General features: G+C 55.5%; 7 protein-coding genes across 7 annotated transcripts; 2 read left to right on the forward strand and 5 right to left on the reverse strand.

Annotated features, from left to right (window-relative positions):
• Window positions 1-229: 229 nt before the first annotated feature.
• PHSY_006008 (hypothetical protein) lies at window positions 230-1,213 on the reverse strand (the record flags this gene model as incomplete). The annotated part of the gene is made up of 1 exon (XM_012336611.1): window positions 230-1,213. The coding sequence occupies one exon, from the start codon at window positions 1,211-1,213 to the stop codon at window positions 230-232; it is 984 nt and encodes a 327-aa protein (XP_012192001.1).
• A 112-nt stretch (window positions 1,214-1,325) lies between these two features.
• On the reverse strand, window positions 1,326-1,688 carry PHSY_006009 (potential fungal transcription factor; the record flags this gene model as incomplete). The annotated part of the gene is made up of 1 exon (XM_012336612.1): window positions 1,326-1,688. The coding sequence occupies one exon, from the start codon at window positions 1,686-1,688 to the stop codon at window positions 1,326-1,328; it is 363 nt and encodes a 120-aa protein (XP_012192002.1).
• A 918-nt stretch (window positions 1,689-2,606) lies between these two features.
• On the forward strand, window positions 2,607-4,122 carry PHSY_006010 (transcription factor; the record flags this gene model as incomplete). Its single annotated transcript, XM_012336613.1, has 2 exons — window positions 2,607-2,638; window positions 2,730-4,122. The coding sequence occupies 2 exons, from the start codon at window positions 2,607-2,609 to the stop codon at window positions 4,120-4,122; spliced, it is 1,425 nt and encodes a 474-aa protein (XP_012192003.1).
• A 352-nt stretch (window positions 4,123-4,474) lies between these two features.
• PHSY_006011 (hypothetical protein) lies at window positions 4,475-5,026 on the reverse strand (the record flags this gene model as incomplete). The annotated part of the gene is made up of 1 exon (XM_012336614.1): window positions 4,475-5,026. One exon carries the CDS (start codon window positions 5,024-5,026, stop codon window positions 4,475-4,477), a length of 552 nt encoding a protein of 183 aa, XP_012192004.1.
• A 554-nt stretch (window positions 5,027-5,580) lies between these two features.
• On the reverse strand, window positions 5,581-7,221 carry PHSY_006012 (hypothetical protein; the record flags this gene model as incomplete). The annotated part of the gene is made up of 1 exon (XM_012336615.1): window positions 5,581-7,221. The coding sequence occupies one exon, from the start codon at window positions 7,219-7,221 to the stop codon at window positions 5,581-5,583; it is 1,641 nt and encodes a 546-aa protein (XP_012192005.1).
• A 1,362-nt stretch (window positions 7,222-8,583) lies between these two features.
• PHSY_006013 (cyclohydrolase) lies at window positions 8,584-10,920 on the forward strand (the record flags this gene model as incomplete). Its single annotated transcript, XM_012336616.1, has 1 exon — window positions 8,584-10,920. One exon carries the CDS (start codon window positions 8,584-8,586, stop codon window positions 10,918-10,920), a length of 2,337 nt encoding a protein of 778 aa, XP_012192006.1.
• Window positions 10,921-11,040: 120 nt separating this feature from the next.
• PHSY_006014 (hypothetical protein) lies at window positions 11,041-15,878 on the reverse strand (the record flags this gene model as incomplete). The annotated part of the gene is made up of 2 exons (XM_012336617.1): window positions 11,041-12,536; window positions 15,626-15,878. 2 exons carry the CDS (start codon window positions 15,876-15,878, stop codon window positions 11,041-11,043), a joined length of 1,749 nt encoding a protein of 582 aa, XP_012192007.1.
• Window positions 15,879-16,131: the final 253 nt, after the last annotated feature.

Below are 16,131 nucleotides of genomic sequence, written 5' to 3' on the forward strand. Positions count from 1 at the left end.
AGACTACAGCTAATCGCCGACAAACTGACAGAAACTTGCGATGAAGTTGATTGACAACATCAAGATAGAGGTGCTCGATTTTGTTGCTTTTGAAAGTACTGTTTCTACGAGGTGTCACAGAATCGTTCCAAGACTGTAGTGCGCACGAAAGGAGCAGGATAGAGAGGGTGGAACATGAGGTCAGAAGACACGTCTTGAATGTGAATGATGTTGTTCCTTTGAGCGATACTTACCCCATCGACTTCAGTCCGCGAATGTAGTAGGTCTCGAGGTTCTTTTCGACAATCTCCTCATCGCCAGAGGGAGCACCGCTGAGCACGAGTTCCAGCTTGGTCGAGTCGCCGCCCTCGGTGAGATTGACGGCCAGCGTTCCATAGTGGCCTTGAGGGAATTGGGGTGTGCGCCACTTCTGAATGAGCTGCTTGGGAGCATCGACGCTCACCACTTTTCCGGTCACGTTGCCGCCAAAGAGCGCGAAATCGGCGTCCGCTTTCGCTTCAAATTGAGCCGGCGCTCGTGTCCACATGGGGATGCGTGATGGGTTGGTGAGCAGGTCCCACAGATCCTGAGTGCTGATGGCAAGCTCGCTCGACACGCGCACGTCGCTTGAGCTTGTCGAGACCGTGGCTTTGGACTGCTTGGATGCAGGAGCAGCTGCAGAGGAAGATAGGGTGGTTGAAGCAGCGCTGGCGGATGTAGAGGTAGTGGCCGCAGTGGTTGGTGTAGCGGCGCCAGGAGTCGAAGCTGGGCTGTCATGACCCAGGTCTTTGGCGTGGGCATCAATGAGGTTCTGACGGAAAGCGTGGAAGACGGGGCGGAGTGAAGGAGCAAGCTCCTTGCGCACGGCATCATAGAGCTCGTTGGCCTGCGCCGAAGACTTTGTCGTCATCTCGGTCTCGAATCGGTACTCGTCGCCTTCGTCCTCGACCTCGTGGCTCACTTCTGGGAACGTGATGGTTCCGCTCGCCTCGGTTCCGTCGTCCGACGATCCGGACCAGGCGTACGTGATGGCACAGTCGTAGATGGTGATAAGCTTCCCCTTGCGGTTCCCGAGCTCGACATCTCCTTCGAACGAGGAAAGACGATCCACCTTGACCTGGCCGCTCTTGCCCACGCTCACCGACTTGCCGACGGTCGCCTCGGTGATGTGGTTCTTGGCCCAGGGCGTGCAGCCCTTGGTCTTCCAGTGGTAGTGCTTGTTCCAGGTCGACATCGTGAGTTGGCTACGTGCTCTAGATCCAGGTAGCAGTGTGTGTAGAGTCGAAAGAGATGTGATGCAGCAGGTGCGAGAGGTGTTCAAGTACGAGCGACGCGGAAAGCACAGATCAGGCTTTGACTTCATCAAGCTTCCGAACCGAAAGCACAACACACTCAGGTGGAGCTTTTCCACTCAGGTTCATGCACGCCGCTGCCATTTCGCTTCTCAGAATTTGCCAGAAGAACACCGCCAAGCCGCCGGATGTCGTGCGAGAAATCACACGGTCTAACAACGACACCGAATTATGTAGGCTCATGCGACGTTGCCTCTGCCTCCGCTGCTCGCCTCGACCTACGACTCCCCTTGAGTGATCGCAGCTTTTGCTGAGCATCTGCCAACATTGAGTCCACCGAGTCGTCTCGCAGGTATGCTTCTCAGTTCGCGTTTCGCATTTCGACGCGGACGACGGCTTCTTTTGACAGACCACCATTCGGGGGATTTACCCTCGAACCACAAAATTTGGACGCAACGATCTCGCTGATTCACTCTTGCGAACAGAGGCCACCTCCCCTTAGATGCGCACATCTCCGCTGCGCCGTCTTCTTTCGTGCTTCATTGGCCCTCTGAACGCGAGCCGGACGCAGACCAGGGAACAGCAAGAGCCACCGACAAGGTTGTGAATCTCGGGGAAAGCAAAACATCGTCACGCGGCGTAATTCGCCTCCTGTCAAAAGTCACAACGTGTTACGGCTGAATCGGCTCGTTTCTTGCACCTGCCGCTGTGTGAAGTATTGTACATCATCACAGCTAAGCTGCCTGGACGTGGCTGCAGCAGCCGGTCTACAGCCACGAATCCATCACGATCATGATGAGTTTCCCAGTCGTCCCGAACACGGGCCGACCTGACTCGGGCTCCACAACGTGACCCCAGTTGGTGGACATTCAACGCCACTTGTACGACCCGCTATGTGCTGGCTCTTTATCGACTGCTCGGCTATCTCTTCGAACATTGGCGTTTTGTCAGGATGAGTACAGCACTTTGTTCTCGCATCTTATCTTTCCCGCGGATGTGTCAAGAAGTGCACACTCACCATCCACCTCGCTTGTGCCGAGACCTTCGCCAGCGACTAGCGTAACAAAGCTCGTGTGGCGTAGATCCTGTCTCAGCCTGTACAGCCTCTAGCAGCCTGCATCACCGCCCTCGGATGGTCGGATAACTTCGGCTTTTCGTATCTGCCACGGAAGAAGTTGAAGAAAGACATTGGCAGTGGCTTTGTCCAGGCTTGACCTCAGGCGCAGCCGGGTCGGCTTGAGGAGGTGAGGCCTAGCAATGACTTCACATCCTGATTTCCAGGCTGAGGTTCACCATTCCGCAACTCCATCACCCCCACCCGGACGATCGGGACATATGCCAGATACCAGCTTGCGAATCCTTTTCAGGTCAGTCTAAGAGCATTCGCAATGCACCCCTCGACGACTCAGCATCGATGTTGAAGCTCTGATCCGTCACAAGGTGGTCACAATCTTACAGTCGTACTTTGCACAGCTCAGATGCAAGGAATGCGCGACGGTCCAATCTACGCCAGGACAACTCTCTCACACAGTCGACCGTTGTCGACATGATGACGGACGCCAACAAATCGCAAGGCTCTTCGCATCCACGTATCGATAATATGCACAGCTTGGGCGCGGGTGGAGCTGGTGCTGCGTCTGCTCTGCCCTTCCACACTTCGACGGCTTCGGAGGATGTTCAGGTCAGGAAAAGCGCCGGTACCTGTTCGGCTACGCCCAACGCTAGAGCCAGTCGGCTATTTCGCGAGAGACGAAAGGAGAGAGAAAAAGTGCTCAGAGACACCGTTGCTGAGCTTGCCGAGCGCAACATAGCGCTAGAATCATTGCTGTTGAGTCATGGAATCACACCGCCTCGCGAAGCGACGTTGAAGAAGGAGCTCGCCATTCACAGATCTCAGAATTCGGGTGGTCCACCGATCCACATTCCCGGTTTGACGTCGGTGAGACCACTTCCGATCGAAAGCACGGATCTGCAATGCGTCGTTCAAGATGACGTTCACCCCTTTCAGGGCGTGCATCAACCTTTGTCGTCGTCAACGCTGACTGGCTTCTGCAGCGGTGAACGATCGTACGGTAGCAATTTTCACGCATCCAGTGAGACAAGCTATTCTTCAGATGCATCGCTGGGCATTTCATCTTCTTTGCTTGACAGCTCGTCAAGAACGGTCTCGTCCGAGCACGCGTTTTGCGATATGCTTCAAACACACGCCGCAGCCATAAGTCCGACGTATACAGCTCCAATGCAAAGACCCCATCAAGCAGGACGGATGCGACCGTTGCAACTTACGAATACGGCCATAGCAGGCTCGCATGCTCCTCTGACGTCGTCCCCGGACGGTTCCACACAGATAAGCTCGACCCTGACCCGGGTTTTTGAGCCATTTGGGGTCAATGCAGCGGCAGGATGGACGCCGACTCGGCTCTCGCCGCAGCTAGGATCGTATCAACAGGGCGCAAGCATGTCGCCGAATGCTATGACGCGGGAAGCAGCGAGCAGGCATTTGCGATCGCCATCCGACCATGCCGTCTGGGCAAGCACGTCGTGCCTCATTCCGGCAACCAGAAGGATGTCTACTGCTCGGCCCGACCTTCTGCAGCGCCATTCCTTGCATGCCTTCATGACAGACCAAGAACACGCTCGTCAAGACTTCATCTCGTGGGATCATCCGACCCTTTATCAACCGTTCCATGGGCCAGAGCAACAAGTTGCCCATCCTCGAGAGGCATCTGCGCAACTGCAGCCCTCCGACGTCGGTATGTCGGCGAATGCAGATGCTAGCGCCGTGTCTTTACGATCTCCACCTGCGAGTTATCGACATTCCCGGACCGGTCATTCGCAACTTCCCGACTGATTCGTTCCAGCTCACTTTCTGAAAAGTCTCCCGCGCTCGATGCGTCCAGCAAAGCATACTAGTCGAAAGCTGAAACGCACACCGGCAACAAAACACCCGTTTCCCCGCAACATCGGTCGGGAGACAACACTTGAGACCTCCTAGCATCATCAATTTGCCCCTTCCGAACACGCCGTCAAGACTCCGGACAGTCACGCTTATACACGCAACGAGTCATAACCGGCGAGCCACGAATTTCTTCATGATCACATCTGTCCGTGTACTGTACTTCACGGACAACATCGCCTTTGGAAATGCACACACGACCATTTGGTGTTGGAAGGGTATCATTTTGTGTTGGGTTTTGAAGCTGTCATGAGGAAGGTTTGCTAGAATGGGTGGTTGATGCGTTCGTTGTCGCTGAGGACGCTGTCGTAGCTGTGGGGGCGGAAGGTGGTTTCGAGGGTTTCTTCTTGACCACACCCAGCAAGGCGGATGAATTTGCTTTGCGTTTCTTCTTGTTCGTCTTCGCTGCTTCCTCTCCCCCCGCTAGCGGTGTTTTCTCCTGCAGCCTATCCTTTCCCGCCCCCATCCCGCCCTCACTCAACCGTCCAGACGTAGCCTTTGCCACCCTAAACCGCTCCAGTTCCCCTTTCTCACCCTTCCTCCTCTCCTCCTCCTCCCTCCGCCTCTCCCTCTCCACACCTTGCAAGAACTCCGCCTCTCCATCGTCTATCCCGCGAAACTGATTCGACAGTTTGTACTTTTCGTCCAGCACGGCATCTTTCGCTTCTTTGTTGGTTTGAAGTCGTTCGTACAGCGAACGTGGATCGTACTCCGCTGCTGGAGTCGAGGTGTTTGAAGTGGAGTCTAGTTCAGAAGCGGATACGAAACGTGATGCAACTGATGACTTGGCTGTCGACATCTTTTAAGACGTTGGTGGTGAGAAAGGATCATGTGTGATTGAAAGAAAGTTAATCGTGAAAGACAGAGTAACAGCGTTGGACCCTGAATTTTCTTCCAACCACACGTCCGTGCTCACATCAGTTCTCGCACTCATTTCAATCTCATCCCCCTCATACCCTTCAGACTTCAGTTCTCACTGCCACACCCCAAAAGCTTCTTCACAACATGCAATGAGATTTCAACACCATTCCTCTCACATACACCATCTCTCAACGGGGAAAGAAACTAAGTTGCATTCGACACTGATCCGGTCTTCTCGACCTGCAAACCTTACCTTTTTTGATGTTGTTGTTGCAATCGCGCACCTTCTAACGCTGCATGGCGAGACCAGCGGAAACACTATCGCCGACCGAATGCGTTTGAAGATGGAGACGATCTGGTATCAATCTATATCATCACACGGTCTGAGCTGCTGTGGTAGACCCACACATCAGAACCGTTGTAGACGAAGGATCACGTCGTTGCAGCGCTGGCTGGCACCGGCGTGCATCATCGTTGCTCGGCCTCCCGTTCTTACTGCTGCATCCCGTTCTGAGCAGGTGCAAAGTTGAAACCACCCTGGGGAGCGTTCAAATCGGACTGGAAGGCGAAGGCACCCGTCTCGTCGACCTGAGGAGCGCCGAGACCGGTCTCTTGCGCTTCGTCGTCTGGGAAGTACTTGTCCATGATGTAGAAGCACTTCTTGTAGATATCGAGATTCTCGTGATGCTGAAGGTTGTGGATCGAGACCATGCCACCGCACTCCTCAATGTGGAGCGCGTAGGCGTTGGGAGCGTCACCGCCGGCAGCCTCACGGTCCATCTCGCCAACCTTGAGGATGTTCTCGAGACCGTCGAGGGCGACCTGGATGATCTTGTTGTCCATGCTGCGAAGGAGGTCGCAAAGAGGCTTGATGCAGCCCTGGGAGACGAGGTATCGGATCTGTTGAGGCTCCGAGAGACCACCGCTGGTGGCGTTGCTGATGGCCCAGCAGGCTTCCTTCTTTGTCTTGAAGTCGGCGTGCTGGAGAATGTCGATTAGGGGAGGGATGATGTTGGCGTCGATGACGGCCTGGATCTGCTGCGACGAGCCGGCGGTGACGTTGGAGATGGTCCAGCAGGCTTCCTTACGGATGCCCTCCTTGGCGGAAGAGAGGAGCGAGAGGAGGGGCGGAAGTGCACCTGACGAAATGACGACTTGAGTCTGGTAGTCGTCACCGGTGACAATGTTGCCGACGGAACGAAGCGCGGGGGTCTGGACAGCAGTGGATGGGTGGGTGAGCAAGTCTACGAGGCGACGGCAGACTCCAGACTCGATGACGCCCTGGATCTTCTCGTTTGCGCCGTCGGAGAGGTAGGAGATGGCCCAGCAGGCGTCGATGAGCACCTCGTCGTCCATCGAGTAGACGAGCTTGGTGAGGACGCTGAGGGCGGGGGAGACCATGTTCCAGTCTGGTTGAGGGTTCTTGCCACGGCAAAAGTTGCTGAGGGTCCAGGTTGCGTTACGAAGCATGCTCTGCTTGTGGTTCTCGCTGAGGAGAGCGATCAAGGGACGCATGGCACCAGCCTGGAGAACGTAGTCACGGCACTTGGGGCTGTCACCGGCAATGTTACCGAGGGCCCAGACGGCCTGCTCGCGAACGTCGAGGACAGGCGAAGAGAGGAGCTCGATAAAGACGGGGACGGCGCCCTCGTTGATGACGACCTGAGTGTGATCGGAGGTGCCGGAGGCGATGTTGGTGAGCGCCCAAGCGGCCTCGAACTGAATCATGCTGTGTGGGCTGCGGAGGAACTCGACAAAGCGAGGGACGACGCCGGCAGCAATGACACGCTCGATGGGCGGGTTCTTCTCCTTGGACAAGAGCTTGCGGAACTTGGTGGTGGCATCGAGCTGGCGGTCGAGGTCATCGCTCATTGCGTCTCCGATCATCTTTGGAAGTTCGTCTGCGAGCTGAGCATCAACAGCGGCCGAGGCGTTGTCGTCATCGTCCGAGTCGATGCCGCTGTCGTCGTCGGCGACGTTGAGGTTCCTTCGCTTTGCCATGGACTCTTCACGCTTCTGACGACGAATTTCGACCTGCGCCTCTTCACGTCTGCGTCGAAGCTCATCCTGCTTGAAGACACCTTTCGCCTTGTAGTTGTCTTGTCGACGCGACATGTCACGAAGGCCCGACATGGTGAGTGGGTGCTGTGGTCGTGGTATGAAAGATACGAGTTGTCGAGTGATGGCAGGTGCGCGAAGGAGAAGCAGGATCGGAGAGAAACGAGTTGAGAGTGGATGTGTGACCTCGAATGTGCGGTTTGTGGTAGATCACGAAGATGAGGGTGGTGATAGATCGAGAAGAAAGAAGGTGGTGTTGGGAGCGTGTGTATGTGTGGAGAACAAAGCGATCGCAGGCTGAAACGAAGGAAGCTCAGGCTCAAGAAAACTGAAATGCGACTCTGACACGCAGAAAAGCTGCGAGCCAACGCAGAAAAATGGAGACCAACACCACACCAACAGACAGACGCACGCAACCACCCAACCCAACAGTCAACTTGTGGCTCAGCAGCAGCTAACCAACCAAGACGGCAGCACACCGCACTCGTCTCGAAATGGCTAATTTTCAGACTTGGCTGTTGCCAAAGTGCGCGTCACTGCAATCTAGATTTCAATCGGCTAAAATGCCCTTTGCTCATCCTTTCGTGCGATATTGCCATTTGTGGGTTTGCAGCGTCAGTGTGGGCTGTGATGGATTTGATGTCTCAAAGACACCGCAGCTCTCTTTCTCCCTTGGATCTGATCCGATATCTGACAGCCGTGCTCGGTGCTCAAAGATGACGAAAGTCGAGGGATGTCCCGAGAGCAAGCCAGGCACTCAGCTACCAAGAGCTGCACGTCGCCGATCTCGAGCAAATTCTGTCTTGCTATGTGCAAACAACGTCACTCTTACATGGTTCTCCCAATTTTGAACTCAAATCCGTCGCGGGCTTAAGCGCAAAGGACAAGCGCAAGCTCCGTCAGTGCGTTGTCGACGTTTCGTTCGGAACCACGCCGCGGGCCTCCAACCAGCAGCCGCGCTCACTGTCGGTGAATCCGGACCTGTGTGGTCATCAACCCACGCAGTCCTTTACGTTGGTTTAGGGTGTCCATCGCTGTCTAGCCGTCTTTTTGTCGGCTGTTGTAAGAAGCAGATGGGCCACAGTCGGTGGCGCAGCGGATAACGAGGATGCCATATGTGTGGTGGAGTGGTGAGTCAGTTCCGTCATTTCTTCCCCGCTCCAATCAATGAGTTAATTTCTCGTGTGATACAGCAGAGCAGAACACTGCAACTTGGGCTGAACAAATGCGCTGTTCCGGTACACGAGTCGATCCAATATCCGACCTCGGCGTTTTGACGTTTGGTCTTCCTGTTCCTTTCTCTCTCGACTGCCATCATCGCTGCATCCTCAAGCTCTCGCTCTCGGCAGACCCAACGCTTCTGGCTCGTCTAACGCAAGCAAGGCCTTCGGCATGCACGCTGTCGCCTCTGCCACCTCTCCCTTGCACGCAGACACCATGCAGACCGCCAACTCCCACTCCGCCGTCACTCAGGGCGATCTCGAATTGCTCGATGCACTCACCTCGATGCCCTCGTCCTTCCCGCATCAACCCAGCTATGCCTCTTCTTCTTCTTCGTCGTCGTCGTCTGCCACCAAGACCAGGCCGCTGTCTACCCTCAATGCCCTCAGGCGACCGCCCATCGATCCTATGGTCCTGGCAGCCAGTCTCAGCTCCGGTCCTCACGTCACCCGTCATCACTTTCACCACTCGTTCGGCAGCCATGCTCACACCACCAAGTCGCAGCAGATGCCTGCCAGTCAACGCAAAGCAGCAGTCGCCGCCGCAGCAGCAGCTGATGCTTCCAAGGCCAACGCCCCTGCGTCCTCTTCTGCCGGCGATTCCTCTCGCTCGGGGCAGACTCGTCCTCGAAGACAGTCAGGAGCAAGCGGATCATATGCCAACTGTGATTACGACGACTTTGAAGATTCCGTCACTAGCCGCAATGCCGCTTCCAGCTCCTCATCCATCAAAATCGAGCCCGTCCCAGAAGTCACAGACGAAGAGCGTGCCTACTACGCCAGCAGACAAGCCCCGCGCAGCGTCCGTTTGCAACAGCAACAGCAGCTCGAGCAGAAGCGCGCTCAGGCTAACTCTCCCGTCCAGCGTACATCCGCCTCTCTACAAACGCTCAAGGAGCAAGCTGCCGTACAGGCCACAGGCATCCGCGCCAGCGACGAGCCCGCCCAGCCCGAGCTTCTCGCTCAGCCTGGCAACCAAGCCGCCAAGACTGTCCTCGTTCCCCCCTCTGCGCCTGCCAACAAGATCGCTCAAGCACTAGATGAGCGCAAAGCAGCCGTTGCTGCCGCGACCGTAGCTCCGACTCACATTCCCCTCACACCGGCAGCTGAGACTCTGCCATCCATGCCTGCTCAGGTCGGTACGCCGCTCGGCAAGCCCGGCATTTCTTCCATCGTTCGTCCTCCACCTGTCCGCGTACGGTGCTACGCCCGAACACGAGTCCCTACACCTCACGGTGAGATCTTCTGCCATCTCTACAAGAACACGCACGATACAAAGGAGCATCTCGCCATCGTCATTGATCCTTACCAGAACGATGAGACGAGCACACAGATGGGTGCCGACGGTCGACCCGTCAAGGAGAGTGATCCGGTCTATCAGCAGCAAGCGCTCAGGAGCAGATCGTTGGACGAAGTGTGGGGGCCAGAGGAGACGGATATGGAACGTATTGTGCGAGGCGCCTACGTGGGCAGGTTGGGACCCAGCTTTCAGGTTGCTTCGAGGCCTCTCCCTCGACACTCTCAGCAGCAGGTGCATCAGCACCACCACGACCAAGATCCGTTAGCACCACTCGTCCGCATCCACTCGGAATGCTTCACCGGCGAAACCATCGGCAGTCAACGTTGCGATTGCGGAGAACAATTGGACGAAGCCATCCGACTCATCTCTGAAGCGTACGATACATCCAAGAATCGCACTCACTCTTCCGACTCTCATCAGCCCAAACTCGGTCGCGGAGTCATCGTCTACCTGCGTCAAGAAGGCCGTGGAATCGGTCTCTTGGACAAACTCATGGCGTATAACCTGCAAGACATGGGTCATGATACCGTCTCTGCCAACATCTTGTTGGGGCACCTTCCGGATGCGAGAAAGTACGACATCGCATCTGCGATTCTGCGCGATTTGGGTGTGGACGAGTGTAGGTTGTTGACCAACAATCCGGAAAAGATGGAGGCGTTGGAGGCGGAGGGTGTGCGGGTGACCGAGAGGGTGGGTATGGTTCCTCGGGTCTGGAAGTTCGGAAAGCGATTGAGGAGGAAGAAGAGAAGTGGCAAGAAGAAGGACAAGATTCCCAGTGGCAGGACGAACCTGCGTTCGACGAGCAAAAAGACACCGAGTCTACTGCGACAGATCAGCTTCGGTGGTATGGACAGCAGCGTCATCTCGCAAGCCGGAACCAACGAGTCGGACTCTGAACTTGACCCCACCACCGCCGGACTACGCCATCAAGGCGAAGACATCCTCAACGAAGCTGACACCTTCGATTCCGACGGAGACCACCACCACAACGACGATGACGAGGTTGATGACAGTGACAGCGATTCAGGCGATTCATACATAGATCACGTCCTCAGAAGATCCGGTACCACCATGGTAGGTGCCAGCATCACCAAAGGTCCAGAACTCGAAAAATACCTCCGAACAAAGGTCGAGAGAATGGGTCACCTATTGACCGTACCCGACGAGCAAGCCAAGGAGGAAGACGAAGAAGAACGTCCAGTCTCCCAACCCAACTCGGACGACGAGCAACTCTCCCACCAGCATCTCCCCTAATCCTTCCCCCTTTTACACTTCAACAAGCAATGTTCACAAACCCAACTAACCCCATCTCGAAAATCACATGCATACAAAATTCTTCTCTGCTGCTTTGCTTACAAACCCCGTGTGTGCTAATCAAAACGACCCCTGCCCTCTCGCACCAGGACTCTGCCCCTGCGCTATGCTCCTCCTCTTATTCTTCGCCATCTCCTTCTTCAACGCCGCTCCATCCAGCGGCTTCAGCAGCTCGAACGCACACAGCAGATCCTCGCTCACACTCATCACCGCCCCGAAATTGTCAAACTCTCCGCAGTAGTTCGGCGCCGAGAAGATCGTCACGAGCGTGCGCTCGTTCCAAAACTCGTAGCCGTCCTCGACGACCATGTGCGCTCGGCAGATGAGGTCGAAGTCGTACTGCGCCAGGAACTGCTGTATGACGGCTTTGCCGAAGCAGTAGGATACACCGCGTTCGTTGTCCTCCCAATCGAGCGCCGTATCGGAGGGATCGGACCAGAGCAGGTCATTGAGCAGCCCGTAGTCCGGCACATCCGTAGGTCGCTCGATGCGTCGAATGTCATCCATGTTCGAAAGCGAGGGCGAAAGACCACCGTGAACGCAAAAGATCTTGGACGCCACCACCGCCGCAATAGGCAGCGTGTTGAACACGTCGATAAACGTCTTCCAGATCTTGATGTTGACGCGACGCTTGCACTCGTCGTAGAAGCCGTAGACGCGCGTGACGTTCGCGCACTCGTGGTTGCCGCGCAGCAGGAAAAAGTTTTCCGGGTACTTGATCTTGTAGCACAACAGCAGCAGGATGGTCTCGAGCGACTGCTTGCCGCGATCGACGTAGTCGCCCAAGAAGAGGTAGTTGGCCGACGGCGGGAAGCCGCACATCTCGAACAGCCGCAGCAGGTCGTGGTACTGGCCGTGGGTATCGCCGACAATCTTTACCGGTGGGCTGAGCTCGATGAGCGTGGGTTGCGAGAGGAAAATCTCGCGCGCCGCTTGGCAGACGGCGGTGATCTCGGCGTTTTTCAGCGCTGGTTTGGGGATCTTGCCCGAGTAGCCGGCTTCGAGCAGACGCGAAATCATGTCGTCAATGTCGAATGTGCGGACCTGGTCGCCAGTGCCTGCCGTCTGGGCGTTCTTGCCTGCGGAACCGGGGAAGCCTGCTGCGCCGCTTTGTGCGAGAGGATTCGAGAGGATGGTGTTGGAGGTGGGAGCGGATGTGCCTTGAGACGCGGCGTCGTTTGCTGACAAGGGGCCGCCGACGTCGGAAGTGGGTGCTGATCTGGAAGCGGCAGGACTGCCTACTTCGCTGCTCTCGTCTTGCCCCTCGAGCACGTTGCGCGCCGAGGGTGATGGAGAGGGTAAAGGCGATTCGTGTCTGCTAACGCCTCCGCGCTTTTCGATCTTGGCGGGGGCAGAGGAGCCGTTGTTGTTGTAGTTGCCCGAGCCGTTTTCCGAGACGGCGAGCGAGTCTTTGCTTCTAGCGCGAAGGAGGTTGGAAGAGTCGGAGCCAGAGACGCCGTTGGATGCCTCGACGCTGTCATCGCCATCTTGAAGCTTGGATTTGCCCTTCCGGGACGAGCCGCCCATTATCTTGCCAAAGGACTTGAACATGATTGCTATGAATCGGGGAGGCAAGGATTAATGATCTTGTATAAAGAATGAATTGACAGCAGCGAGCGCTTTGCAAGGAAACGTGCGTCTTGTTTTGGCTGCCGGATGTTGACAGGAGCGTGAAGCAGTTGGGCTAAGTCGTGTGGATGGTGGAAGATCAGGCAGTCGTCGGTACGCTGAGGTAGCAGGTGTCAAAGCGGCCCTGCGGTGATGATCGACGCTTGATCGTGTTCAGGTATGGTGAGCTGTGCTAAGCAGGCAGCTAGTAGAGGTAACGTGTGTGCGAGAAATGTCTCGCGTGACGCCAGAAGTTGCAAAGAACGAGTGACGAGCGCGCGGAATAGGTCGCGCTACTGCACAAGCTGGGCCTGCACTATGTCTTTGGGAAGGCGTCAGGGAAGATCAAAAAGCCCTTAACGCCGACGATCGAAGTTCGAGGTTGAGAGATGCGTGGGCTGAATCGAGCAACCGCGATGCTGAGCCGAACGACGTGATTGAGGCTCGAGGGATGGAAGATGGTGAAGAATTTCGAAGAAAGCGGGCCCGTATCTACGCGAGTATCAGATTGTTGAGATCTTGTGTCGAGGTCGTCGACGGTGATGATGACGATGATGAGGAGCAAGCAAGAGGAATACAGAGGGGACGAAGGTGGAGTGTCGGAGCAAATCGAGCTGTGAGCGGGAGTGTGTTCGTGTGCTCGTGCACTCACAATTGTCGGCTCACTCAGAACTCAATGCAGTGTACAGTGTACGGTCACAGTGATCAAGTGGCTTGGGCGCCAGAAATGCGGGCTGACGGACACTCAGTGTTGCTGTCATTATTTCCTTTTCCAGTCACAATCACACTCACCGACACGCAGTCGCGACTAGCACGCCGTCCGTCGTCGCTCGGGCAAATAGTTAATATTTTCCAACAAAAGCACACGGCGCCTCTCTCTCTTCCTCGCTTTCTGCCGATTTTCCGTCATTGTCCTGGTTGCGGCTCGGGCCAATTCTGATTGTGTTTTCTTTTCCTTTTTTTCCCGTGCGCTGCGCCAAGAGAGTCTAAGCCCAAAGCTCCTGTGCCGACGAGCAAAGCTGGAGACGAGGGCCGGAACACACGCTACTTGCTTATGGGCCCCGTCGGATGCTTTTTTTGGAAGGCTGTCATGCACGGTGCAGCATCCGGCCCGCTTTCATTACTTTCTCGCTTCCTTCCGCTTCTTGTCTTTTTCCCGACTGTAGAGCGGTACGCAGCTCGAGACTTGCGACGAGGCGGAACAATGATCGTCACGAGAGCGGCCTATATTGTTGGTCCGGTGTGGCTTGAGGCCGGGAGAGCTCGGTCTGTGTGCATAAAGCAAATGGCACATGGTGGGCTGCATCTAGGCGTCACGGCACTCGCCGATTCGCTTCACTTTGCAACCAACCACAAGGCCCGCTGGATTAGTCCATACGAGGCCCTCTTTATGCTTTCTCTCAACAAGGGGACGACGGCTTTTTCATCAAAATCAAGTCGTGTCTCTACACACACGTCCTGCCTCATTCCGTGGACAGCATGTCAAGCATGTTCGGTCAACAGGGTTGGTCTGTTTGATGCCTCATGGCTGTGCCGTGTGGAGGACAATTTTGACAGTGTAATGCAGCTCTTGTCGCTCTCATGACCGGGAAAAAAGGGGGTCTTCTGGACGACCATTAAGCCTTAAAAAAAGTTTCAGAATCTGTCAAGCCGGTGTGACGTGGTATGTACAGCTTTGTGTTGTACTCCCTCGACGCTCGCGAGCGAAGCGAACCGGTCTTCCCACGACTCGTATCGTCCTTAACCCCTTTTTTGTCGATTCAGGAACAGCTTTGAAATGCCAAGTGGAGCCGCTCCAGTTCCCGGAAGCCTTCTCCGAGGCGGTATTAGGAACCAACAAAAGCGGGGTCTGCCGCACGACATGCTCCAAAGCAATGTCGCCGGTCACGCCGTCTTCTTCGCACGGTGCGAATCTCGTCTAACCATTGCTGATCGCTGATCGTTTCATGCCGCTTCACCCTGTCTTCCAGGAAGATCAGACGATGCTTGTCTACAGTTTTGGATCCGCATGAAGTGCGGCGAGTCAATGCTGTGCTGCTGCATGAGAGAGATTGTTTGAGCAGGCGGATTCTGCCGCCTTAACACTGTTTGCCGAGACGAAAATATCCTCGACTCGGCAAAAGCGAATCATTACCCCATCACCCTTCGATGGCTGCATACCCGACGGTTCAAGGTAGCCTTTGGCACCTTTGAGCGCCTGTAACTATCTTGCTGTGTTCCTACAACATCGTCCTAAGGAATGCGTGTCTTCTACCATGGGTACAAACACGTCCTCACCAGCAGCCTACGTCAACGACAACGTTGGCGTGTCCGGCATCGCCAGAATGGGTGGAGCTCAGCCTCGTAAAAACGTACCGGACGCCAAAGCTTCCAACAGCGATCGGCTGGCGACTACACACCAATCAACGCAGACCGCAACACCGAATCAACGAGCAGCAGACCGAGGCTCAATACGACCGAGTGTCGATACTCTGCCGCCCTACCAGCCTCGAGCATGATCGTCCAGAGAGTTCATGGCTGTCACGATCTGCTACCCTTCCTGACTCTAGACTTGGGTGGTCTCTCAAGCCACAGATGGTTACACGATGGACAAAGTAGTACCTTGATGCATTGGATTGCACTTTTTGGGGGGATGAGGGTGGGAATGCGTGTGGTATCAGACAGGACAGCAGTAGCTTTCCCGTGGCTGAGATGGAAATGTACATGAAGCATCGAGTCCACTGTCAAAGGTAGAACGATGATCAACGCCGAGCCGCTCGGTCGTGAATGGCGGGAATCTTGGCTCCAGGACAAACGCAGGAGACGTTGCTTCGAGAGCAAAAGATCGTCTACCGAGCGTATGTCGAATCACTTTAAGCAGCAACGGTGGAGAGGAGGTCCGAGTCACCAGCGTCGAGGATGGTCATGACACTATTGCGATGAAAGAGGCAGCATAAGATGATGCGGAACTGGTCAGTCTCTTATGCAAACAGCTAGGGAGATGCGAATGTGGGAGCAAGAAATATGAGAGAAACTTACCCGACGCGGAAGAGCTTACCGGCAGCAGTACCGAGGGCGACGTTGGTGCCCTGGTAGTGGTGAACGGCAGTCTTGGAAAGCATGGCGTAGTACTCGATCTCGGACTTGCGCAGAGGAGGCGTGTTGGCAGAGATGAGCACCAGCTTGGCCTTGCCAGAGCGCATGTTCTTGAGAGCGCTCTTAAGGCCGAGGGCGACCTTACCAGACTTGATCACAAGCTGGAGCTTGGTGTTGATGTTGTCCTGGGACGACTTCTTAGCCTTGGGTGCCATTGTTCTGTCGATGCGGGTGGTGGGTGTTGGGGGGAAGAGAGAGAGAGTTGATAGAAAAGGCCTCCAGGTAAGTATCACGTGTGATGCTTAACTTTCGCAGGCAGGGTCCCTGTAGAGCACGAGGGTAGGAGGTCGAGCAGAGAGTGGGGCAAAATGGTCGGCATGCAGCTCCTTGTGTGTGTACGGAATCAAAATCCAGTCGCAATCCTCCCATCCATATCGGTGTCCAGTCCTCGCCAGCAAGAATGGCATC

This window comes from Pseudozyma hubeiensis, assembly GCF_000403515.1.
Source record: "Pseudozyma hubeiensis SY62 DNA, scaffold: PHS57, whole genome shotgun sequence".
NCBI classification, from domain to species: Eukaryota; Fungi; Basidiomycota; class Ustilaginomycetes; order Ustilaginales; family Ustilaginaceae; genus Pseudozyma; species Pseudozyma hubeiensis.